This window comes from Polyodon spathula, unplaced genomic scaffold (assembly GCF_017654505.1).
Source record: "Polyodon spathula isolate WHYD16114869_AA unplaced genomic scaffold, ASM1765450v1 scaffolds_740, whole genome shotgun sequence".
NCBI lineage: Eukaryota > Metazoa > Chordata > Actinopteri > Acipenseriformes > Polyodontidae > Polyodon > Polyodon spathula.
In genome coordinates, this window is record NW_024472228.1 from 32,962 (window position 1) to 59,869 (window position 26,908).

Consider the following 26,908-nt stretch of genomic DNA (forward strand, 5'->3'; position numbering starts at 1 on the left):
CATAAATAGATCCAACGGTGCAAGACTTTTTTTTTTATTATTATTTACTATATTCACAAAGAGCAGTTGTTGGTTTTTTTTTAGTCTGGGTGGGTTAGAGGGTTAGAAGAAGTATTTTTAAAAGGGGTTCCCCTCTCTTGTAACAGTTGATGATTATGCAAACCATTCAGAACCACCTTCTTAAGCGAGAAGGAGAAGCTGAGATCCCAGTTGTTCAACGGGGTTCTGTATTACTCCAGCCTGGCTACAATACACATGCTGTGCTCAAGGGAAGCGTTATATTTAAGGGTCATTTTTTGCTTTATTAATTAGCTGATAAGCAAACAGTGTTACCTTGCATTGTTAAAAGATAGCAATTGTACTTGATCGTTTTCAGATCTGTCAGATTTTATATTCGGAGTGTTTTAAGTTCTGGATGGATTAGTTCATATCTCTATGGCTGATTACACAGACCCTGATTGGTACTTATCTTGGACTACCTAATGTTACCTCAGGTGAAGTAGTCCTAGATATATGCTTACAGATGGTAAATTACTATATATCCACTATATAGAAAGCAGATGAAGAACATTGATAATAACATGTGTTACTCGATTAAACTGGAATGATAGCAGGATTGTAATGAATATTTCATTTTTTTAATACCTAGTAGAACTATAAATATTTTGTCCGCAGCTTGTGCTACAGTATATTTTATACCAACAGGTTATTGGCAGGGGAAGTGAAACTAATGGGAGATGAGCACTTTGGCTAGCTGTCATCTGTGTTGATGTCATAATAGAAAATTATGACTTGGACAATGTCAGAAATGTGAATTATGACTGTCTTTGCATAGATCAAGCAGAAAAATCAGGCAAGGCGAGATGCAGAGATGCCTAATAGATTACACACACGTCAATTGTGGAGGTCGTACAAAATTGGGGGTTAAAGGTTAATCAGACAAGATTTTGCCCATCATTAAATGAGTCGCTTTATATAATAAACTGGAATATGCCTCAGCTTTAACCCTTGGTGTAGCCAGGACTTGCTTATCACAGGGGAGTGGGAGTGAGTGAAAGCTTTCTTCCTTCTACGAGAAGTTGGTAAAATCCACGTTCCCCAAACGAGAATTGTCTAAGCTCACGTTTACCCAAGTTTAACCTAAATTGCACTACTAAGGATGATGTCATTGACTTTAAACCTTAACAAACTAAAAATGTTTTCTGTGAAACTGTTGTAAATAAGGTCACATCAACATCAAGGGGTTACACCTCAGCATGTTTATTTAAAATATCAATGGAGCAAAAAAAAAAAAAAAAAAACCCACACACTCGCTCTAGCTCTTGAAATTAGCAGCCCTTGTAATCTCCATGATAAAGGTTGATATCTAGGACCATCACAACAACAGAACAGTACGGTCAAACTGCATTGCTGTTATTACACATGCATTTGAACGTGTATCTGATTCAATTCATAGGCGAAACCAATTCAATGAAATCTGAATCCATTTTTGCATTCCCAATATAGTCCATTAACTGTATTAATTCATTTTAAGATTCACAGTGTGTTATTTTGGGAGGAGTTTCATTTTGCAAAATCGGTTTTGATTCAGAGTGTCATTTCTCACGTAAAAATGGATGACACGTGAGATACAGTTAAGTAGTCTTTTAGGGGTTTATTCTCATTTACCAAATGACTTCATGAATTTGCACATTGTTAAAAAGTACTAAAAAAAAGTTATAGATTCATGAAGGAGGCAATCAAAAACTCTTGACAGTTGAAATCTGAGCCCATGTATGATCCAAGCGTGGGCGTGAAAGTGTATTATTTTAAACCAAGCGTTACACCACATTGTTACTCAGTCCACTCTTTGTGTTAAATTATGCAACTGATTCTTGTAATGCGTGGAGGTAGCCACCTGACTAGCAGCTTTTCAAATGTGAAGATTGTCACAGTGTTGGTTTGGAGGTTGATTGTACTTATGCAGATTTGAGAGGTGTGAATGGGGGATGGGGGGGGGGGGGGGGGGGGGGGGGGGGGTGGAGGCCATGTGCAAGCTGTTCACCCCAGATCTCTCTATTGTTTCAGCAGTTTGTGGTATTGAAATGAATGTTTCCAACATCAGCACATGACCGCCTTATCTGAGAACCATCAGACTCACAAACTGAGAAAAACAGCCAACACATCACAAAAAGGATTTGGTTGTATTCAGTTACAGCACGTGAAGCATCGTTTTTGGGAGACTTCATTACATTTTAAACTACTTTGATAGTTTGCGGCGGCAGATTTACTGTGTTACCAGTTCAAATGTTGCATCAGGTTGCCAATTTCTAATTACAAATACTTAAAATACTGTTAATGCTATCAAACAAAAAAGCAGTTCCAGTGATTTTAGGCGTAGGTTGTTTCTTGCCTGCTTTTGAACTTCCCATTGTAACTAAATGAATTTGACCCGTTCATAATCCGTGTCTTTTTATGATCGCTGGTAAGCTAAACAAATTCTACATGAACAACAAAGAAAAAACAGATCAGAAAATAATCATTTGGACAAAATTGTTTTGCTTTTTTTTTTTTTTTTATACAGTTTTTTGGTTTTCCGAAACTAAACGATCAGACGCTGCTAAGCTCTGGTTCTTGTTTTGCTTGCTGGTCCAGCCTCCACATGCTCCCTTTATCTTGCCTGTGCTATCTGAAAATAAGAGAGGAAACAGGAGCTGATTCCAAGGAGAAATATTTTCCTACATGTTAAACAGAGATGAAACAAGTTATTATCATTAAACTGCTTACATAGGATTCAATTAATTCTGATTTTAAACCACAATATAACCAAATTACTCCAACACAATTTGGTGTCACTGTGTATTTTTTGTTTTTGGGCAGCGACCATTTCACTGGTAGTTAATCTATTCACACTGATCCCAGAACCTTGTATTCTCTCAGTAACTTGTGAACCAGACCCAGGTACCCATAAGAGAGAGAGAGCGAGAAAGACAATGGCAATGTCTCATACTTCTTCAATAGCAGGGACCACCTGTCTTGTCTTTGTCTGGGCAGGGCATGTAGATCTCAGTCACATGGCAATCCTAGAATAGAGATTCTTTTAGTATTAATACACGTGCCACCATTGTGTGTTTATAGCGAATGAATGATTTATTTAAACGTAGCTTCCCAGGCTAAAGTAATATGCGGCACAGCCAATTTTATTGTGACATAACAATCCGATATCTGCGTAAGCCAGTTTTCATATACTGATCATGGAAGACTTGCAATGTGAAAAGCAGTGTGAAAGCATGGTAAAGTACAAAGAGGCATATTAATAAACAAGGGTAAACTAGTATAGTCATGGGAGAAGCATGAAAAAACTGTTGAATACTGTTCCATCTTCAATACAAAATATTGTGCCTGCGACAGATATTTTTGGGAGTTATATTTTATCAAAAATAATATTTTGCAGTGAGGAGCACAAAATCCAAATAAAAAATATATTTATATATGGAAATCAAATATGTGTAAAATGTTTGTATTTATTATTAACATGTTTTATTCATGTATAGTGTGCAGCATGGTCAATTAATAATAGATCACAAGTTGAAGATTCAATTCCTGATGTTTTAATGACTGCTCAGTGACTGTTTGCATCCATTTTTAATTATGAATGCAAAAGTAAATAATTGCTTAAGAAGATTGTGTAGTCATTATAGAGCATAAAACAAGCTTTTATTTTTAACTTATTTTACCACCTCTTTCCCATCATTCGAATCTTTCACAGTGAGAAAATAAAGTCTTCACTTCCTCTTAAAACCACACTTTTTAAACCAGATGAGTATCCGTGCTTGCTACTGTATGTAGAGCCAGCGTGTGAGAAGGCTTGAAATACACAGGAGCTACACTCCAATACATGCCATTATGCCACTGGAATCTGCTTTCTGAACTTCAAAGCACTCGCTCAAAACTAAAAGGTAAAACTTAGAAGCAGCTAAGAGGTGGATTTCATCAAGCTGCTGTCTCTCCCACCAGGATAAGCCTGGGCTCACCATGAGCAGCTGTTGGTGCCTGTGTGATTTGCCAGTGCTGTAAAATGCTTTTAAATCAATTTTATCTCTACGGGGTGGACAACAGGTTGATCCCTGAGTCAAGAAAGCAAATGTTTCAGCTAGTACCTTTATCCGGGTCCTGGTTAAAACGTGTTTAATATCATGTTCTTGTGTTCTGAGGACTTTCCAGCACCTAGTTATATACTAAAGAGCATTAGAGGGCATGAAGGCACCTGCATGATGCAATTTCCTGGTAAAGTTTAGTCACTGGAGTCAGGTCATTCAGGCTTGTTTCATCAACACCAGTGTGAACACTTAGCTTAAAGGAGTGGGTTTTACAGCACATCAGCAGGGGTTTGGAGAGTCCTCGTTGGACAAAGGCATCTGCCAAATAAATAAACAATAATCATTTTGTTTGGTTCCAGCGCTCCACAGTAAACGCTTCTTTAAAACAAGGCGGTTGATAACCAGGCAAAATAACACATACTTTGAAACCCTATGGATATCTGCAGCCTCTGGTGGGGGGGAAAAAACCCTCTTAATTATGCGCCATATGTGTAGTGAGTAACATACAGTGCAATGCAATTAGGGGCCATTTAAAAAGCTATGCAACAGCTGAGTTTTCTTAACGAGTGTCATCTTGTTTAGAATCACTTGGTATGTCATGTTCTGTTTCAGTCAGGACATCCTGGAGATTTATTAAGACTCCGCAGTCTAAAGCACTTAAGAGAGCTCTCATTCATATCTTACAACTATATCAGTGTAACCTGCCCCCCTGCAACTCTCAAGTGTATTGAAGATACAAATTAGAACGATGTGTTATTTCTTCTCCCCAGACACGTTATTTATAGATCAAAATTGGCATAAACAGTGAAACAGTATGACAATATCAAATCCCACGCCCTTCCAAATGTGGTTAAAACAATAAAACGACTTTGAACCCATACTAGTGGTAAAGGGTTTTAAACTGGATGAAATGCTAACAGGATATCTACCATTTGTTCTAGAAATGTGTGCATTAGCAATAGAGGAAGTTAGTTTTAACATTGACATTATAGAGGCCACACAAAAACCATGGCTTCTTTGAAATCCATCTAGATTTGCCTTGTATAACGTTATAGTTTTTGTGCACCAAAACACCACACGTCCTAAAGCTATCTGTTGTTAATGGATTGAAGATAAGGTCAGCCTACTTGACTTTCACATTGCATACTTTTCATCTCATATTATGGTCAGAATACTGCTACAGTACACTTTTGCCCTTTGGCATATCCATGAACTGTTAAACTTTTGGGGGTACCTCACTATTATAAAAGTTAAATTACAAGAATGTTCATTTAAGTTTCACGTTTGTCTGATTACTGACAAGCAGTAGGGGCCTTACTGGATTGCTCCATAAGCATGCACCTGAAGTCTGTAAATAGCTCTTTGGCACCACACAGTGGTATACACAGGTTATTACTGTTTAAAAATAACAGCCACTTCAAACTGATGCAGTTGTTCCAAATTTGTTACCTGGATATTTTATAAAAGTTAGTAAGTATTCTTTTTACCAAAAACCTTCAAGATTCATGATTACTGTCAAGTGTATTGTGCAAATATTAAAACTGCATTACTAAACACAAATGCAATGTCTTTAGGTTAAATAACCCAGAAAAATCTTTATTTGATTCATGCAAAAGTAAATGTACTTAGATTTGAAGGTCACACAAACCATTGCTTTTCTACAAATCAAGTTCAAAACCCAAACAGACATTCTTCTCAACTAGTGGAAGTCCATTAAAAAAAAAAAGCATGTGTATTTAACTCATAGCTGCTATGATAGGAATGGTGTTTTAGAGTCTGTAAGTAAGAAGCTTAATTGTGGCCTGTCTGAATACAGGTTTAACATTGCTTCTGCTAGGACTTGATGGCTGTATCTCTGGATTTGTAATTGACGCCTCTGCTTTTCAACTCTCTCACAATACCTGGAATGAAAAAACAGACAGGATCAATTCCCTTTGAACTACAGAAATATCTTGCATTCCATCATCTAGTTTCACTGCCAGTGATCAGCATTAAGACAACATTGTTTATTACAAATACCATGCCCAATATACAATAACTATCAGCAATGTTTATAGTTATCTGATTAGCAAACATGATCTGTAAATAATCTGGGACAGAAATCTCTCTCTGCAGATGTGCTCAAGTAAAGGGTGGAGAGAAACTGTTACGTTTGTCATTGATAAGGGCATTGCACTATTTTAAACTTGCTATACATTAGAAATCTTACACTATTAAACATAGGTACATACCTGGAGGTAACCGTCCTGTGACTGTCACTGCATAGACACCTGGTTTGAAATTACCTGCAACAACACAGGCTTAATATTTAGGAATCATTAGACTGAGAAACATACAGTACCTACAAGGTTAGGTGCATATGATGTTCCTCACAGTAACAAGATATGATGAACTATACATTGTAATTATGCTCTTTGAGAACACCACATTTCATAACACCAATGGTAAAATATATCATAGACTAACTTGTGCTTGACTATCACCTGATGTACTGGATACAACTACCAAATTGAGTTTTCAAAGCTGGACTAGTTTAAGGAATCACGTTATATTTTATTTATTTTTGTTAGAATTAGCTTTGCACTCATTAATGTCAGCTTGGTGTTTCCTGGCCAACATGTTACGTAATACACATTATGAACTGCTTTTGCAAACTTACTGATTCTTTGCCATTTAGAAACCCAACTATCTTCCGGACTCATCATTGCAATGACCCTGAAAAGAAGAAACCACAAATGAAAGATCTACATAAAATGTGCCATCAGGGAACCAGGTTCACCTATTACAGGTTAAAACCTGGCCTTTTAGCCTCCTTCAATATCACAACGTGAAAAATACACACAAACTGAACCGCTAAATAAACATGATTTTGTTGTGTGTCTGGTGAAGTCTACCGACAGTTTGTTGCAGCTTCATTAGCAGTTAATTGTAATAAGGTATTATTATACCACTGCCATCCCACATAAATAAATAAATGGCGCATCAATTGGCCAACTAATAATATTTATTTGAACAATTATGAAACTAAAAGAATACCTACCCATCGAAGGAAGAACTGGTGCAGTCGTAAACCATTTCTCGGTTTCCTTTCATCTGGAGGTACGCTTCGCAGTTGTCACAGCCGTCGTACTCAAACTGATCGATTGTCTGTGTAATAAACAGAAAAAGCAGGAACCTTGTTTCAATAACTGGCACATTAAAAGGGCAGCAGGGACTAAAACATAAAAGGCTAAGGAGGCTAGCACTTGTAGCCCTGCCTTGAGATCTAGGGAAAACACTGCACTTGTATTACAGAGTAAAAGTACTTCACAGATGGAGTCTAATATTGGTTGCTGAATACTTACTAAAGTTGGCTATAAGCGTCAGTCACCGTTCTTGGTGACTTTTTTAATGCTGACACTTTATAGAACTAATAATATTAGGCTGGTGTTCAATATTAATGTATTCTCTCATTAATATTCCCTACACACACCGAAAACTGACCCCCGATTTAAAACAAACCCATCCCTCTCTTCGGTTTTCTCACTAACCTGAGCAAACTCCTACTGGAACTGCACTGTGCAGGTAGAAAGGCCACTGTTTATACATTTTACTTTTTGGTGTTCTACTTTTATACATTTTGTTTTCACCAGTAACATTTCCATGCAAGCAAAACGTTGAGGCCTCAGATCCCCAGAGCAGATTTCTTACCTTAACCAGAGAACACAGGAGACAAGCCCGTAAGTGACGGAGATCCTTCGGTACTGTCTCCAAAGCCATTATCGGGCAAAAAAAATATCTTAGACAACCAGAAACCCAAATAAAAACGCTTCTTGATTGAAATTCAGAAAATCAACACATCTGAATCGTTTAAATGGTTACTTCATCAGCGTGCGTCGCAGGACAGTTGTCACGTGATCGGGGTGTCGCACTGGCGTTGTATTACAGTGGATTAAAAGTTTAAATTAGCCATTGTATTGTCATACAGAGTCCAGGTTTAATTGCTCATATGAGGGCTAAAGTGAGGAGCAGTTCAAATATGCTCTGTGCCTATGTGAAGCCAATTTATTTATGCAAGTGTACTATAAAATGTAGTAGTAATAAAATCATATTTGAATTAAAGTTGTACTGCAACTGTTGTTAACTTGTATACAGTAATGTCAAGCACATTTAACATTTATTAAGGTGATAACAACTATTACAACAATTATTTCGATTTTCATTAGCATATTGTTTCTTTTAATGGCATTCAGTATCAATGCATGCTTTTGTATAGCTTGTAAATTATACTTTATATAAATCCAGTATATCAACAGCCTTATGGCTTAGGGGGTTTATTTGATCGACCTATACTCCGCCACGATAAATCAGAGATGGGTTTTCTAGAGCATGTTACAGTACATGTGAATCAGTTTGGATGTGCAGCAAGGGATAATCCAAAAATAACCAGTTTAGTAGTTAGTGGAATTCAGTGTGATGTAAAATTCTTTAAAAATCCAGCTGTGAAAAACAGGCTACATAAAAATCAACACACTGAAGCACACTGGTCCAAACCAAGACAATGAAAATTAAGTATTGCATTATTATTATTATTATTATTATTATTATTATTATTATTATTATTATTATTATTAATTTTAAATATAGCCGTTTGGTAGTCGGTGTCATGATTGAGAATCTGTACTATATACATATTGCTTTTTTTCTTTTATGTGTACCGATAGTACAATGTTTACTAGCTTTCCAGTTTGTTTATACAGTATGTAGCTCAGCAAAGCGGTGCAAAACTGTCCAGGAGTGATGAGGCTCCGTTTCTCTAATGCACTGATGCGAGATTGAGTCCCAGCGCTTAGCTGCAGGTGGGCGCCGCTTTTGCACCCGAGTGAGTCGCTGCAGCCAGGAGGAAGGGAAAGGGCTGGCTCGAGGGTGGAATTTGAATGCATTGTCCGGGAACGTGCTGTAACGGTTCGGGAACACGCTTCAACGGTTCTGAAAACCCCGCGGCAAGTGATCCGACCTCGACGCTATTTTAAAATCATTATTTGAAGTATTTGGTTTACAAATACATATTTTCGAACGCATTGTATTTGTTAAATACAATCTGTAAGCGTTTTTGATTCGGAATTTAGCAAGCTGCGTAGCGACTGAATCTGTTCAGAAATCTGTCAGATTCTATTCTAAAAAATTTGTTGGTCTGAAAAGTCAATTAAGTTTAGATGTTTTTTTTAAATTATCTTAAAATCCATAACAACTAAAAACGGTTTATTTGGTTTACTCGTTAATGTCATTCCGGAGCAGATATATCATCGTACCTAGAACAAGATTGCCGGTTTCACATTTTAGAAATGGAGACGCCAAGCGTTTTATGTCACGTCGAGCTGGACGAGGCGCTTCTTACAATCCCCATCAACCCCAATAACTTCCCCGCGAAACTCTGGCGACTAGTGAACAGTCCTGAAAATCGATCAATTTGCTGGGATTCAAGGGGGGAAGGGGTGATTATCGATCAGCACATGTTTGAATGCGAACTGCTGTCTCCCATGAAACCAACGGGTGAACCAGTCGATCTTTTCAAGACCACCAACTTTACCAGTTTCATCCGCCAGTTAAACCTCTACGGGTTCCGAAAGGTGGTACTGGGCTCTGGCGGGAGCGCAGGCAATGATATTAACCCCGGAGGAGACCTCGTTGTGGCGGAAGGAATCCTTCATCACTTCCATAACCCCCATTTTAAGAAGGACCACCCGGAACTGCTGGTTAATTTGAAGAGGTTGACCAGCGCCAACAAAGCAAAGCTTGAAGCTGGACTGGAAGTGACTTGCAGGCCTCCCAATCGTTTGCGGAGACTCCTTACTAGTTCGGTTGACCCAATGGAAAAAGTGAAAATGGAGAATCATTGTAAGATTTTTTTAAATAAATAATACATTTAATACATTGAAAAGTAAATGAGGCCAATCAACACTAAAGACCCTAACCTGATTGTCCCCACCGAATTTCTGTGGTGAGCACAGTCTGAATAGTCAAATAATCAGTTTGTGCATCAGTACTAAAACAAGCGGTAGTTGTAGGTATAAATATACTGCTAAGGCAAGTAGGCAATGCGTGGTGTCCTTATTTACAGAAGTTTGAAAATCCAAAATTCTAGGGCTTGCCAGTGAGTATTCTGATATTGCTTGTTATTCAATGTAGAATGGCCCAACTGGTCTTTGAAGAAAGAAGTGGTATCCATCAGCAGGTTTTTAAGACAGACTTTATCCATATATCTAATGCCTTAACTTTGTTACTCAGGTCCAGTGAGTGCTGCACAGATCCATCGAGCGTTTCACAGGGAGAGTGCAGCTCCCTACCCATGCAACCCTGGCGGTTTATACCCCATGAAGGGTCTTGATCGGACCCCGATTCCACAGCGCGGCTGGCCCAGCTCCTTAGGGCTCATCATGGGGCAGATGGATGGCTCTTCACCTTTCTCAGATAAGGGGATCCCTGTTTCTGTTCTACAGAGGTTCCCCACAGACGTTACCTGTGCTTTGCAGTCCAGTCCCACCACTGTGCACATGCAGCAGGGCTCCCAAGGGATGGGACCTTCTGGGCAAAAATTTGGCAATTATATGACTTCCCCAGCACAGTTCCGTCCAGCCTATTACCCCGCAGGTAAGGTGTTATTTTATCTGCATTTAGGTTTAGTGCAGAAATCAACAGATTTTATCAGCTGCAGTACAATTACAATTTTGACAATAATATGCTAATGTGGGCGCCCTGTAGTGGTGAAATATGTATTGACGAGTGTTGTGCCATGTTTGTTTTTTTTAAATCTTCATTTATAAAGTTGTCACAAAAGTTGCTTTTGGGGTAGCTAATATTTATAAATAAGGCTCCAGATTATGTGGTGCAGTGGTTATATTCCTAGTCTGTAACGCATTGCTGTGCAGAGCTCAAAGCTGTTCTCCAGTTTACAAAGCTTACTAACTGAACAATATAGGCTTATGATAAAATACAGTGGGGGGAATACAAAGGGAAAAGATGATCATCCACATGCCATTACTGGCTCTTGCTTTAGAACCTCAGAATATAAATATCAACAATAAAACTGTAATGCTTTTAAATAAGATTTTATAAATACAATGGTCTTTTGCCAGCAATGTGTCAGTGCTGCTCTCCTGGTTCAGTGGACCCTATGACAGGATGTGCCCACCAAAATACTTCTAACCATTCCCATTACAACTACTATCAGGTGAGTGAAAAGTAAAAGCTAAATAATGTGCAATCAGCACTACCTGTTTAATAAATTAATCATACATTATAACCCTGAATTTATTGATTTCAATGGCGGTGTTATTTACGTCAAACCCCTGTTTTCTTCATACAATTTTAGTAAATTCTGTTTTTGTATTTGTTTTCATTTTTGCTTTAATCTAACTATGCAGCCCTCCTATCCAGTGGAATTCCTGCACGCTGGCAATCAAAACTGGCCATCCATCTGCAATGAAGACCACAAGAAGACAGACATCAACCTGGAAACTGTCTTTCAGATGGTAAACGAGTTGCAGGCTTCCCCCAAGCCTTGTATGGTTAAAGTGGAGCCCACTGAAAGCCAGCTAGAGGTAGCACAGCCCGCAATGGGACAGCAGCTCCCAGGGAACAGCTTCTCAGCTCTGAGCACTACTGCCAAGGCTACATCTGCCCAGCTGGGCTCCCTCACTCCAGTCGTCTCTGATGCTTCGTCCTTAGTTGCGGATGCTGCCCAGAAGTCGACCTGTTCTGAGAACCAGTTTGCTGGTTTCATTTATCCAGTTTCCACAACCTCTCTCCTGCGTGCAATGCCAATTCTAGATAATACAGCAGTCCCCATTGTGCAGAATCAAAGCCAGGGTCAAGCTTGTTCAGGTTCTGTGGCTGTCACACAGCTGGATATATCTCAGAAGGTAAGGCCTTATTGAAACAAACCACACAATATGTTCATGGCGAGAGTCAAAATTGACCACCCTTGTCAATTATCTGTATATCCCCAGATTTCTGTATGTGTCAAAAAGCACCATTGGCCATTTTTTTGACTAAGGTGCTTAATTTTTAGTTTCAGTGTGCCCTATTGTACATACTGAGGCATAAATTCAGATTTGTCAAAGTGCTGAGTCATTTTTAATAAAGAAAATATAAATTAACCTTCAAAAGGGGTCACTTCATTTTGGAAGGATTCATGAGTTCTGTACATTATTACAGTAGCTGTTATGTTGGAAAGGCATCTCTTGCCTCCAATTCATTCACTTTTATTTGCTATAGTCACAAGTTCAGGTTGCTTTATTTGCTGTGGCCTCTTATTATGGCCTATGAACAACTTTTATAATGACTTGAATAAAATCATTGGTTTTCACCAGAAGTGTGTTTAGAAACCCTTTTTGCAGTGTTGCTTTACTGTGCTTTACTCTGCTTGTCCAGGGTTCCAACCAGTCTTGTATAGTGAATGAGCACCATTACTTAAAGTAGATGTATCTGGGAGTCTATTCTTGTTTTGCTTCTGGTGCCTTTTGGATACCTCAGTAAACTAGTGCTCTTTAATGCTGTCCATGCATTTCTTTTAGGTTCTCAATAACACAGAGAATGTAGTCCGCTGGTCTGAAACTGCTGCAGCTGTTTTGTCAGGTACTCAGCCCTTCAAAGCCGGTGACAAGGACACCGACTCCTGCACTCCTGCCACACCCAGTGAGTGCAAGAGCAGCAGACAGCAGAGCAAGTCTCCTGGTAAGAATACTTTTGTAGTGTGTTATGTAAAAAATGGAAATTTGATATCGTATAGGGCTTTGACTAAGTGACTTTGATATTAATGGCTGCCTCATGCTTTTCAGGTGTAGTCGCAAGGTTTTAAAATCCATTTTCCTACCCTTTGTTGGCATCACACAACAGGTGTCCATGCTCTTGTGCTTACGCTATACTTTAGTAGAGGCTTCCTATGAAGCTCCCTCTGAATACTGTTCATATTTATTACTGTATGCAGCGGCTATTTCATTTTTAAAAAGTTGACTCTCGCTAATCTGAACCAAATTTCCAAATTCACCTGTAATGTGAACCACACTATCATAATGAAACATAGGCATATAGCAGCTGTATATATCATTCATCTATGATTAAATGGAGAAATCAGTTTACAGTGCTGCCTGTATTTATTTCCCCATAGGTTTATTACTGATTTGTGATGCAAGTTGGGAGAGAACATAAAACAAAACAACTGTCATTTTTCGAATGGTACAGATTGCTTTCAAAACTAAACAAATCACCCAACTGGTTCAGGCTAGGTGCTGTCTACTGTCATGACAAAAATCATTTTTCTACTTGCTACAGACCCGCTGTCCTCAGCTAGTAAGTTTAAACAGTTCCATTGATTAATTTTACCAGTGGTGATGTACCTCCTGTATTTTGTACAGATCTTAACCTCCTGGTTGATGTGGCCTGTAAGCAAGAGCCCTGTCAGGGGGAGGAGGAAGAGGGCTATGTGTGAACTGACCCTGCTGTCCAGTCTCAATACTACAGCCCTGTAGACACAAGCACAAAATAACCACACTACACTACCGATATTGAAGTGCTCAAGCATTGCCTTTGTCACTTTTCACTCAAGGTCTGGATTCATAAGGCTTTAAGCATGGCTTTTGGCACAGAGCTTGATTTGTTAAAACCTACATTTCTAGAAACTGGGGGGACCTGTAAAATAATCCTAGCTACTTGGGCATCAGCCATAAGATAATGAGAGCTGCATGGGCTGTAAGATTTTTAATGGAAAATAGTTTTTTTGCTAGTCATCCACAGGTGCAAAAATATTGGAAAGTTGTTTAAGATTTAGCACACTGTTAAATCCTGTCCTTTTTTGTATAGCAAGCATAGCTATGAAACCCAGCTTCTAATTTAGTTTTTATTGAAATACATTCATAGTGACAAGGATAATTGTACACAGCACTCAGTACATTAAAAAGACAATCCAAATACCTTTTATATATTCATAGTTCTAATTTATTGAAGTATTTAATCAAATACATGAACATAAGATGTGTTATTTGTTTAAACTGAAATTTAGTTTGGTGACAACTTTTATTTGTAAACGTAATTTGTTTTATTCTATATTTTCATTGCATTCAATTGAATTGTGTGGTACCAGTAACACATTTATTACTAAAATAATTTACTGTTAACAGGAAACTGTCAGGGACCAATTTGTGTGCACTGGTTTTGAAGATCTTAATCAGCCAGATGGTCTTTCAATAATTTAATCACAAATGGCTCATAGTGTTTTCTTTATAAACTTCAATGTAGCGTATTTTACAAGAATTATTACAAGTATTATTCCTTGTTTGCATATTTCCTAAACTTGCACCTGTGAGTCAACAATGCCAATGGATGAGGGGAATGCATGAACAATTTGAATTTTGTACTTGCAGCTTTAGCAAAGCTTACAGAGCCTTGGTTTGTATCTTCTGCAGTAGATCACTTTCTCTCTGCGTTCTTCGTTCTGAGCTACACACCGATGAGAGAAGTGATAGAATAATATGGAAATTTTACCAGCAGATTTAGAAACTCCAATAGTAAACTGCTTCATAGTCTCATAAATGCAAATTTGATCCAGTGTTCCCCTCATCTATATGGTAAGACTGACCCCATGACATTGATTTTACAATATGTTAGCATGGAATACATGCTTACCATAATATGATATGGTCAAGTAGATGTTATAAAGTAACTGTCAGTAGCTTAATGTGTCATCCCACTGGGTAGAACTCTACATTATATAAAGGTTTCTGGGACTTCTAGAGTTTGAATGAGTTGGTTAATGATAAGGAATAATAATATTTTTGTAAATATTAGTCATAACTGAATTGAAAGAAAAAATGTTCTTTTTGTTACTATTTTAGAATGAACAAGTCACACTTATAATTGGAGGCTCTTAAGGAATATCCCTTTGTACTACTGCCATTCTTAAAATAAGGCATTTGAATAACATGTCATTTTCCAGTAATTTATAATCCTAACTCTTAAGTTATTTTTTGTTTGATGCATTTTGTTTACATACTCAGTAGCCTGTTTATACCAATGTTGCACTGATTTACTGTCTAAGTACTGTACAAAGTTTATTAGCAATTTTTTGCATTCCAGATCGGTTCAATAAAAATTATTGATATTTTCTGTCATTATTTGATCACTTTTATGTAAGTAAAATAGAAGTAAATTAATCTGTTCTGGTCAGTTCTAAATGTGTGTAATTTAACTATTTAAATGTGGACATTTTTACGAACAATCGGTATAATCAAGCAATTTGCAGATGGTTAATAAGACAGACAAAGGCAAATTGAAACACAAGGAATATGCAATATATAAAAGAAAGACAGATTGGTTCATTCATTGATTGATTTAAGTTCAACAAGACTGGTTTTTTTTTTCTCCAAAATCACTCTTACAGTAATACAGATGTAAGTAATTCTTAGTAATGTTTGGGTACTTGCTAAAAGGATTTGGGTCTTATTGACCAAGCATTTACCCTAGTGCTGCATGTTGCCAGTGTTCCAGACCTAGCCAGAAGCAGGTTTCAGTGTGGAAAAAATGTGTCTCTTCATAAAATAGAGTGCAAAGGAACCAAAGGACACTACCTTTTTAAGATACATAACAAAAAAGTATAGGTAGTATTTAATTAGTTTTTTTTTTTTTTGTTTTAGCGTAGAAAAGTTTTTTGGGTGAATACTGGGTGTGCTATGTTAACAGCTTGGTAGACAATATGGTAATTTGATTCTTAATGATGTCATGCAGAACAGATAATGTAATCAGTATGATCTGTTTGTGATTTTTAGTGTGACTGGCTGGAAGTCAGCCTAAGGGATGAATAAGGTAGATATCTTATAGCTTGAGGAACTAATACAACAGATCTGTTTTGATCAAAGTCCATGTCATATTTAAAGGAAGGATCCTCTTCAATGACATTTCCTGCTGAGTCTTTTGTTCAGAGAGACTGAGGGAATCCATGTATAATATTAGCAGCATCCATTACTCATCAAGCATTGGGCAATACTTTTCTTTGGAAACCAGAAATTCAGGCTCAAAATCATCCAGTAACATTGGATTTTTTTAAATAACCTCATATAATACCGGTAATGTATAGTCAAGTTTGAATGTTTGCAATAATTAATATTTATGTACAGCTATAGCCAAATGTTTTGTATTGCCCTATAAAATGAACAAATTTTGCTTCATAAAATCTGAATATTGTTACGTAAATATTGAATTACATGACGCTTTGTAGTTTTCCATATACTTAAGAAAAATGTGACATTTAAATGTGACATTTTGAAATCTAACATGATAGTACTGTACTACTGTACTATCATGGCTTCTTGTAGACTTTTGCAATATCATTTTGTAGTTTATGTGATTACACAGTGTTAAATACAAGATAAAAATTATGTTCATATATATTTTTTTAAATTATGTCTCAATCCTAAAATTATAGGTGGTGTTTTGGCCACAGCTGGAGATGCAGTTATAGCACTATTTACTAAACAAAGTCAAGCTTGCTGTTGTGTTTTGTAACTTTGGATTCATGCTTAGCCCATCACCAGCAATGCCAAAATACAAAGAAGATGCCCTAATTTGTATACAATGTACACAGATTCTCCCTCACAAAACATGATTACACATTATGTGTTTAACTTGCTTTAGGCATGTTGTCTTCTTAAAAAACAATGTAGAGTGACCATTATGACCCTAGAGGGAGCTTTGATTCATTACTATATATGAGCGATCAACACAAACAATAAAGGAATTGTTTACATATTTAGCCTGCATTCCTGTATCCGGTTATTATATAGCGATGCTTCTCTCTGGCTGCAGAACAGCCAGGCAATGAGTCACCATTCTGATCATTCCTTAATGATTATGAAAGTATAATTAGCAAGCAATTTTAAACCAGTGTGTTGGGGGTCATGAAGAAAACTCAAGCAAGAAGCAATGTGATGTGGAACAATATGTAACCTCAAGACTGTTCATCTGCAGAATTTATAGAGCAATTTGAAGAATAATGACACAGTGGTGGTGTGTCATGCTTTGCAATCCAGGAATGTAACTTTGAGATATGAAAAATTAATTCCCCTCACAAATTAACCCGAAAGCTGAGTTATGTGTCACAGCTGTATATGTATACAGGCAGAAAAAAAACAAAAACATGCATGTTATTGATTTATATTTAAATATCGACTGTACGTATTAAGAAATAACAGGCAGGAATAATATTCTTTCCTATTGGTTTTATTCACATTATTTTATCTTGTAGGTAATAGGCGTCCACTTTGCACTGGTGCAAACAGAAGGAACATGCCATGTAGTGATATAGAATACTCTTGCTGGATTTTCATAATCACCATGGTGTACCTTTATCTCGTTCCCCCAGCAGAGGGTGCATTGTGTTGACTTTATTTCGCAGCTGCTTGTGGCTGGCTGCTCCACCCTCAGTGACAGTCAGCAGGTAGGCAGTATATGTGATCCCAGGGGAGGGAAGCAGAGAGCAGGGAACGAAATATTGCAATCCACAGCCTTCCTCTTCTCTCAACAACTTTCCAGGACTCCGTTTGAAGTCTGTTTTACAAGGTTACTCTTGCTGTTACACAACTTTTTTAAATTGCATCTTTCAAACCTATTGATCCCTGCTGGATTTCTGTGTATAATTTACACCAACGGGTTTGAATTTCGTGGCTTAAATGAGCTCGTTTTGATTCTGTGGAAACCTGAGCTGGAATGTGTGCTGGAAGTGGCAGCCAGGGAAACTGTTTTGAAAATTAATTAGAAAAAAAGTTTTGTATACCCAACCCGTGGAGTGCTTACAAAACGTACATGTGGGTAAAAGCCTGATGGATTATAAATTCTGTATATTATTGATATATACATTTTCTACGAGTCTTTTTTTAATAGTTTTTTCTTTTTCGTAGTTTGTAGTTCGGGTAACTACAATGTTTTCTACCTGCATTATCATGGAGTAATGTTGGAGAACTGGGATCAAGATTTCTTTCGCTTGTTTGGAATCGTTCTGTCTCAATATAAAATACAACTTGTAAAGCAAAATGATCACGCTGTTTTATTCCCGTGGTTTGTGCCAGTAACCCTCGACTTCAGAGTTTGATATATACATTGTTGTAATATGCTGAAATGTTCATTTAAAAGTTCCCAACGTTGTTACAATTCAGTAGATCGCTTTGGAAATTGTTGAACTGTTTTATATGCCTCAAATTATATTGCTGATATTTTTTGGTATTCTAAATTTGCTGGGGATTAACTGGAAGCTTCGTTTTCTAATTCATTGAATGTTACAAGTGTCCAGCGGAGTTAAAATAGACTTGACTATTTTGTTACCAAGTTTTGAAAGCCGAGTGAAGCTTGGTTTCCTAACCGGAGGGAATCGCCAAACTGGTCTTTTAGTTTAAACACACTAACCTCCCTGGATTAAACACAGTAGGGACCGCAAATGAGATTAAAACTTCCCTTGGGAAATCTGGAATCTTAAAATGTGGACAGTGAAAGAGAGCGAGCCCATTCCTGCACCCATTCAGACTGGAAATGTTCACAAAGCGAAAAACAGGCAAGATCTGTAGAAATATTTACAATTATGTTTCCTTATGCCTGTGTCGTCGAATTTACTGTGGGTTTCAGTAGCAGTTTGACGAATTCAGCAGACAGTTTAATAATAAGTGTTGCATTTTGCAGAACCTTTTTTTTTTTTTTCGATGAGTCGTTTATGTAATGCAATGCAACATAACACGCCTATTTCCAAAATGTTTTTGAAGTAAGAAAATTGCACGTTATCAGCCTAAAACTCGCTATGAAAAACGCTTTGGAATTTTAGAGAATAACAACCGAGGAGCCATACTTTCAAGGAGTAAATAACAAAAATAAATAAATACTGCAATTAAACTGAGATTTCTCTCCGGACAACCCACGTGCAAAAAGTGTTTTGGATACAATTTAAAAAGGCTTGACTTTCCAACAGGTTGCAGTAATATTTTTTCCCCTCAATCCCTTTTTTTTTTTTTTTTTTTTTTTTTGGTTTTTGGATATATATTTTTCTAGCTAACTTGAGTACGCTGTCAGCCTCCCAGTGCACAATGTGCGGCCGGGGCCCGCCGCTGCAATGACCGTTCCTCAGCGGCAACTCGCCGGGCTCTGGCCGTGGCTGCTAATGGCGGCCCTTCAGGTAGTGCTCGGGCAGACAGGACTGGAGCTGGCGGCAGCAGCGGCGGCGGAACGGTCTGCGCCCAAGGCTGTCATAAAGGTGACACTTCTGAAACCAGACTCGGCGGGGAAGTCTTACATGGAAGTGGAGGGGGTGTTCGCGGGAAGCAACGGAAGGGGTTCAACCGAAGGGAAGCTGATGCAGGTAGGAATAATTAGCTAATTGATAACGAGGTTTCAGACAGATGTTCACACCCATACAGAGAAATATAATTACGTGTTGTTGTTAATTTATTTTATTATTGTTTGCTCGTTGTTTATTGTGTAGCAACTAGTGGTGTTGTCTACAATATTTATGTTGCAACAATTATAAGTGAGAGAAGTAGGTAAACTAAGGTAACCAGCAGTAAGTAAACTAAGGTAACCAGCAGTAAGTTATTTGTACCATGTCCTAGAGATGCACAAAATAGCTGACAAATTGAATGAGTTAGTGAATAGTGATTATCATACATTAATAATGACCCTCCCAGAATTAAATGGTAAATCTGAAACAGGTTGAGCCACGCTGGAAGGGTTCAAGCCTGTAGTTAGTTGGGTACCTATATTTGCACTGGCACTTGGTGCTTTAATTAGGCATCATACCAGTTTACCATTTGTGGCTGTGTTCCTTTTTTCTTGCTATTTTAAATGAATTGCATGTGTGTTATCAAAGTTATCAATTAAATGAAACAATAAGTAATTTGCCTATTTTGACAGTTTACAATATCTTCAGTTCCAGTGATGTGATTTCATATGCACAACAAATCAAAACTGCAGAAGCAATGGGGTGATCTACATGTGCACACTGCTGTATTATATACACGAGCAATGGGGTGATTTACATGCGCACACTGCTGTATTATATACACAAGCAATGGGGTGTTATAATACATTTGCACACCACAAAAATTGAAAAAAGTATTGCAAAGTATTAATTTTCCAGTTAAATATCAGGGGACATATTATCGTCTCGTCTGCTTCCTTTCGCTGTAAATGCTAAGACCCATGACTGTAAAGCTGGTAAAGTAACCTGCATCATTACTCCAGAGTGTTGAACAGACAGCCTCATACTGTATCTGTCGAATGTTAACTCATGTTTTTTTCTAAGTATAAGTCACTATTTGCTTAAGAGGGCTAAATTGTGGCTGAAAATCAGTAAAAGCAATGTTTGGGTATAAAACCTGACCTTAAAATAAAGGTCATTGATAAAAACCAAAGCCTCCTGCTAGCAGATATAAAAAAAGAGGACTTGAAGTCTGCACAACTAACAGTAGAATAAAAACCCTGTGCTGTTGTGTTGAATGATGACAGAGGAGAAAATTATTTATTAGGCTGAAATATCTACATGAAACAGAGGCACGGTATTATCTGTTTCTTTAATTGCCTGCCAGGTGCGAGCACATGTTCCAAAATAAAAAAAAACAGACACTGTAATCTTGCGTACCATGAATGAAGCTACCAGTAGTTACAGGGCCCCTAACAGGGAAACCCACTACGAAGGAGAGGTGGGGGGAATATGTAGAAATGCTTGCTGTGACTGTTGAAGATATAACTATAAGAAACTAATGGACAAACATGTTAGTCATAACACCGATAAAGGCATTAGCCAAAACATTTGCCTGCTTTAATGATTGAATATGCCATTGTTGTTTGGCAGTCTCAGAAAGGTGTGCTGTTATGGTTTATAGGAGGGGCTTGTGTGCATTTTGAATTCTCCTTTTATATGCAAGATTTACCAGAAAAAGTTAAGTTGCATTTAAACAGAGTGAAACACCGGTGTGATAGGGATGAGTTTGTTCATTGTAAATCCAGTTCTGGCTCATTTACAATATCAACGCAATAAGGATTATTTTTTCATTGTACGTTTTGCATACATCTGCTGGGGAGTGTAACAAAAAAGCAGTTCTTCATGTATTTTGTCCTTTTTCGTTCTTACAGATTTTTTTTTTGCATTTAGCATCTGGTGATGAAGTATAGTGGGATTTGAGACCATTGTTAAACACACCAGTGTTGGGGTTTAGTCCATTATTGCCCTAAGAGGGTCTTTGTTCTTTCCCGTTTAAACGTTGCCCTGCAGCCCATGCTTTGTAAGACCGGGCTGTGGGTGGGTGGGTGCTGTAGCTAGAGCACTCATCCTTCCCTCAAGGTACTTCTGAGCTCTAAAGCTGGCTTGCCTGTTGAGGCAGGTCTTTCTCACTCCACACACTGTTTTTATGTTCCTGTCTTCAGGGGTGAATCTCGCTGATTTAGAAATGCAGAGGTCGTTTTGTTCGTCTTCTAGTCACACCCTCAATAGAAAGTTTCTCAAACAAAGGAGACTGTTTTGTTTTTTAAACCAAGCAATTTTTTGGTGTTACTCATCTTCACCAACAAAGGAAAGCAGTACTTACTAAAGGCCTTTATTTGTTTAGTTAATTTGCTTTGGCAGCTTTTCATTAAGGTATACGTTTTACACATGTTTTAAAAGGACTAGAAAAAAAAGCTATAGTCAGTGACTATAAAACATTTCAAGTTAAAATTTTGAGAGAGTTTTGCAGTGGTCAGAGTGATTGACGTTGCGTTTACAAAGTTTCTTTTAGTATTTGTAAGTCTGTGTTTTGGATGCGTGTCGGGGGTGAATCGGTAATATTGAGACTGGCGGAGGTTCATTTTGAATTCAGAAAGGTGTGTCATCCTCTGAGGACCCGAGGCTACTAAGAATTCAGCTCCCTTCACCTTATTGAAGTCTGATGGCAGGTTTTCATAACCCTCAGTAATTATATCTGCTGCCATCATGTTTGATCTGTAAATCCAATTTTTTTTATTCTTACTTTAGACCACAAGTTAGTTAACAGTTGAACTAGTTCCCTTTGTTGGAAGTAATCAATTTTTTTGATTTTTGTTTTTGAATATAATGACAGGTCACTTGTTACAAAAAAAAAAAAAAAGAAGATTTATTCTACTAGTATCTACAGATTTCAATACAAACAATAAACTAGGTCTGTTGACTGTGATCCAAGTGAAGATACATACTTTATTTATTTTTATATTTTTGTATAGTCTTAACTGACTGGCACAGAGATTTATTTGAAACCCAGGTTTGCTTTGAACATGAGAAGAGACGGCCGGCGTTTGTCTTGGCTTTAAACAACTTTCAGACTGGTGCACCTTTTGAAGTTAATCCTCTGGCCGGCCGCTGTCCAATTAAAACCAACTAAACGATGTTAAAGAGAGCACTTTTGCTAAGACCCCTTTCATTTTCCATGAGGAACTTAGTGCTGCTGAAAAGTAGGGTTGACCTCTGTGGAATCTTATAAGCCCTCTGGGACAGTCAACAATGCAAGACATCTCAACACTGGATTTAATAACCATCATCCCGGCTGCCCTGAAGAGACGACCTGCTTTTGAGCATGGGCCTCGGGTAATCCCTTGTGCTTAAAGGAGTAGCTCCAGAGGTTTTTAAAACTCTTTATTAGCTTCAGTACCGTTTCCACTGCTACCATCGTCATTGTGCAGTGCACAATACACTTTCTGCACTTTGAAAAAAGTCTCTGAAGGTGCTGCAGCAAAGTTCCTTTCTCAGAGATTCCCCCGTGCTTTCTTTGTAACAGAGAGCGAGCTTTACTAAAACCGGGAGTCAGACTTTAGCGATTGATGGCAAATTATTCTACATTATAAGCCTGATAGATCTCTGGCTACTAAAACAAGCAATCTCAATCTCAAGCAATCTGTACTTTTTCATGCACAAACAGCTGCTCTGGAGGAGGATGATTGCAGTTAAATTTGGAAGTTGCTGTTGCCGCTGGTAATTCTGTTTCTGAGCTGGGAGTGATCAAAGTGAGTAAAGTTTAACCGTGAGTTGGAGTAATTAAACGGGAGTGTTTACACTGAGCATCCGGTTCCCAAGTTGAGCTCTGTTTCTCTAGCCTGTCTTCCTGATAACAGCCTTTGAAAGAGATAACGCAGATAACTGCCTCAGCAACTCCCAGTCCCCTTGCTCTGATCACATCAGGGCATACTCTTTATCCACGGTTTGTATACAGCCCAGGGTACAGCTTTCAGAAATCAAAGTACATTCTTATAGTCTTAGCGGGAGCTGTAATTATTGGAGGTGGTTCTCTTAAAGGGGTAATAATGACGGCTTTTAAAACAACCGGTATTGCCTCCAGTTGGTGTAACAACTTTCTTGCATGTCGCTTGTCATTTTTTTCTGTAGATTCTTCTAGACTTTCACTTTAAAGTCTGTTTATCCTGCCATTAGATTTACTTCCTATGCAACAGATACTGTAGAAGGAGCCCAACTGAGCACCCTCATTAACGTTCTATGCAAATATTATTAGGGATTAATCTGACTCTTCTGTGACCCCAGTGGTGTATTCAGTTGTTTTTTTTGTTTTATTTGTGGGAAACGCATTTCTTATTTAATGGAATCAATCCAATACTGCATAGCTTAAATCATGTCCTTGAACTGTGAGAGACAAATAGAACCTTTTCATGTTATGAAACCCATTGTATAATCTGTTTTTACGTTCATGACACAAACAGCTCAAATGCAGCCTCCCTGGTTCTTTATTTTCAAATTCCTCCCGTCTGTCAGGAGTTCCCAGCGATGCTTGAGCTCCTGTTTTTCAGCTGTCTGTCTCGCTGCAAGACGCCATGTGGTAAAGGCATTAAAAGGGCTGTATCCTTGAACTTGCCAATGGAAGCATTCTGCCTCCAAGGAGAAGAGGACTCTGATACAAACAACATTACCAAACCCAGCCCCTCCTACAAAGGGACTCCTTTCTGACAGGTTATCGGCCAGCCGAAAAATAGTGCATGCACAAAGTTTACACAGTCTTTTCCTACCACGTGGGTTTGGAATTTAAACCTTTCCCTGTCCCCGACGTTCCAGTCTGAGAAATTTGGAGAATAACAACAAACTTCCTACCAAAGCGAGAACAGATGAAATGCACAAGTTCTTTCAAGTGTTTTCAAATTGATATCATCACTGATTCTTGTTTGAAAAGCTGGTGCAGGGTTAACTATTAGAATTGGACCGGGACCCATTTCTGGGTTTCAAAACTTTTTTGTTTCATGTATTAACACAACTGATCAAAGGTCAGAGCATATTTAACAGGAGCCTGGCTATGCAAATACATCTATCTAAACAAGAACAGATCTGAAATACTTCTATTGCACCTGCCTGGATCAGAGCTTTGTGATCATGGGGTCAATTAATGTTAAACCAACATTGATGGTATGAATCAGAAACAAGCAACATTTTATTTGCAGCCTGATCTTGGCTAGGGAATAGCTCTTTCTATCAATTGAATCTCTCCAACCACAGACTGTTAATATTCTTTGTTGCTGTAATGAAAGGTGGTATTGCATCATAAAGTCTGCCATAGCCTTCCCTCCTTTTCTCTGTGTATCAGGAACGGATTCCATCAGAGAGATAAAGGGGAAATGTTCGCACAGCCGCCCATGACCTCGGGGCCCTGCTGTAAACTTGATAACGGCAGCAGACATACTGTACAATCCAAGTCCTGCGCCTCTCAAGGTCTCGCTGTACTCGCAGGCATGTCGCACACAACAGTCACACTCGCACACTCCATAACTGATTAGTGCAGGTGTCATATTTTTTCAGAAAACTAGCCGATTTTGGAGACTGTGAATGTTCAAGTAATCAGTTGTTGTTGGTGTTTGTTTTGAGTGGTCTTCCATAGTTGCTGAATACGTTAGTTAGTTTTAGCTGTAAGGACCACCACCCCTCCAATTGCAACCCGCCTTCCCCTTTAATAGAGATTGAAGATGTCATTTATAACCTGTGAGGTTGAAGTTCTGGCTACAGCATAACGACTGGGCTCTCAGAATGACACAGTGGACAGCAGCTTTCAAGAGGGTTGGATAATGTCACTTCAAACTGGACTCGGCAGCTTTATTTTAAAGAAGTGACCAGAAACATCTATTATAGAACGATGTAGTAAATGGACACCAAACAGTTAATATGTGAAAACATTTGTGGAAACATCAATTTTCATTTAGATTACTCCTGGATACAGAGAAGATTTCTTGTAATTGCCATCTTTCTAAAATTGCCATGCAATAAATAGTGAAAGTATGCATAATTAGTATTATATAATTCTGTTCAGAGTAATTTTAAATAAAAACATAGTGGCAGCCTAAATGTAAATTCTGGAGAATTTACTGGAGCATTTAATTTTTTTTTTTAACTAAGAAGAATCTGTGGATTGTATGGTTTGACAATTAGATGCTCTCTATCGCAACAGTTTTTTTTTTGTTTTTTTTTCAATAAACGATTTGAGCTAGCAAGGTGTTTATAATATCCACTACATGAAGGCAGCATGGTTAGGGGGTCAGCTGATTGAAGGCAGCATGGTTAGAGGGTCAGCTGATTGAGCGCAGAGTGGTTAGGGGGTCAGCTGATTGAGTGCAGCATGGTTAGGGGGTCAGCTGATTGAGCACTGGGGAATGGCAAACTTCAATGAGAGTTTATCCTTGGAGTGATCTCTGTATGGACAAACTTAGTACTTTCTCCAGATCCATAGTGCAATGCATTTTTCATACCTGTTTGCCTACACTACTGTTTTTGCGTGATATGAATGACCTGCAGTATAAAAGCACAGCCTCGCTCTCTCTCTTTTCGTTCTATTGAGTATTACCTGATCTAACCTGAAGCTTGAGTTAATGGGAATACAACACCTTAACCAATGGAAACAAGAATATCCTTGTAGTGTAAAATTCTCTTCTTGCTCATCTCCCGAACAAGATGGCACACCCCACAGAGACTGTGTTGCTTCCACTTTGAGTTTAATCTTGCTAGGCAGGTTTCTTGGAGAACAAATAAAGTTTGGCTTCACCCTTTACTGTACATACACTACGTGGCTATTCAGGAGAATAGTGTGTTGACATTTGATTTCACTCAGGTTGCCTGAGCTGTGAAAAATCCAGTGCTGGAGGCATCAGTCAGAGCGCAGTTGTGTGAAAACAGCGTCCTGTTTAACAGCCTGTCCTTAAAAAAAAAAAAAAAAAAAAAAAAAATCAAATCGCATACCCCCGCGCCAAAGGATGTGGTCACTCTGCAGGGGGCCAGACTGATGAAGCCTTTCACTTGCACGTGGCTAGGTTTCTTCTGGCAAAAGCCTAAGTCTGGTTTTGTTTTTGCACTTGAGTATTTGTGTGGCGTAAAAAATATAACATAGTGCTTTCAAAGAAAAGGAAATTGCGTAGCTACCTGTATATATAGATTAGAGTATCTTTATTTTTATATAGAGCCTTTTATAGTGGACCACCATCACAAAGTGCGTTACAGAGGTAGGCTGTAAACTGTGCATTATATGCAGAGTCACTTACAATAGGACATTGATTTAACATCTCGTCTGCAGGGTGGAGCACAAGGAGGTGAAGTGACTTGCTCAGGGTCACGTACAGTGAGTCAGTCAGTGTCAGAGGTGGGATTTGATCCGGTGATCCTTCTTGTTACAAGCCCTGGACTTTAACCACTGGACCACACTGCTATTTCATGAAATTGGACTTTGTGGCTTATTAGCGGAGCTTATTAATAAAATATTTACTGTAAAAACTGACAGCAATTTTTGAACTTGTAGAATTTCAAATTTATTTTACAGAGGAAAAAGTTGTAT

General features: G+C 38.2%; 3 protein-coding genes and 1 long non-coding RNA gene across 5 annotated transcripts in view; 2 read left to right on the forward strand and 2 right to left on the reverse strand.

Annotated features, from left to right (window-relative positions):
- Positions 1–1,989: 1,989 nt before the first annotated feature.
- LOC121308565 lies at positions 1,990–4,408 on the reverse strand. Its single transcript, XR_005948524.1, has 3 exons — positions 4,247–4,408; positions 2,990–3,062; positions 1,990–2,668 (listed from the first exon to the last, which is right to left on the reverse strand). It is a non-coding gene; the product is annotated as an uncharacterized LOC121308565 (long non-coding RNA).
- Positions 4,409–5,648: 1,240 nt separating this feature from the next.
- supt4h1 (SPT4 homolog, DSIF elongation factor subunit) lies at positions 5,649–7,965 on the reverse strand. Its single transcript, XM_041241021.1, has 5 exons — positions 7,770–7,965; positions 7,120–7,226; positions 6,739–6,794; positions 6,311–6,364; positions 5,649–5,980 (listed from the first exon to the last, which is right to left on the reverse strand). The coding sequence occupies exons 1-5, from the start codon at positions 7,836–7,838 to the stop codon at positions 5,913–5,915; spliced, it is 354 nt and encodes a 117-aa protein (XP_041096955.1). The 5' UTR covers positions 7,839–7,965; the 3' UTR covers positions 5,649–5,912.
- Positions 7,966–9,403: 1,438 nt separating this feature from the next.
- On the forward strand, positions 9,404–13,548 carry hsf5 (heat shock transcription factor family member 5). The gene is made up of 6 exons (XM_041241022.1): positions 9,404–9,956; positions 10,347–10,709; positions 11,195–11,289; positions 11,468–11,980; positions 12,635–12,794; positions 13,475–13,548. Exons 1-6 carry the CDS (start codon positions 9,404–9,406, stop codon positions 13,546–13,548), a joined length of 1,758 nt encoding a protein of 585 aa, XP_041096956.1.
- A 4,072-nt stretch (positions 13,549–17,620) lies between these two features.
- Positions 17,621–26,908, forward strand: part of LOC121308563 (E3 ubiquitin-protein ligase RNF43) — an 80,574-nt gene continuing 71,286 nt past the window's right edge. For both annotated transcript variants that reach the window (XM_041241031.1, XM_041241032.1), the window contains exon 1: positions 17,621–19,449. In XM_041241031.1, the coding sequence (XP_041096965.1) occupies positions 19,204–19,449 (246 nt within the window). In that variant the 5' untranslated portion in view covers positions 17,621–19,203. The remainder of the gene's footprint in view (positions 19,450–26,908) is intronic.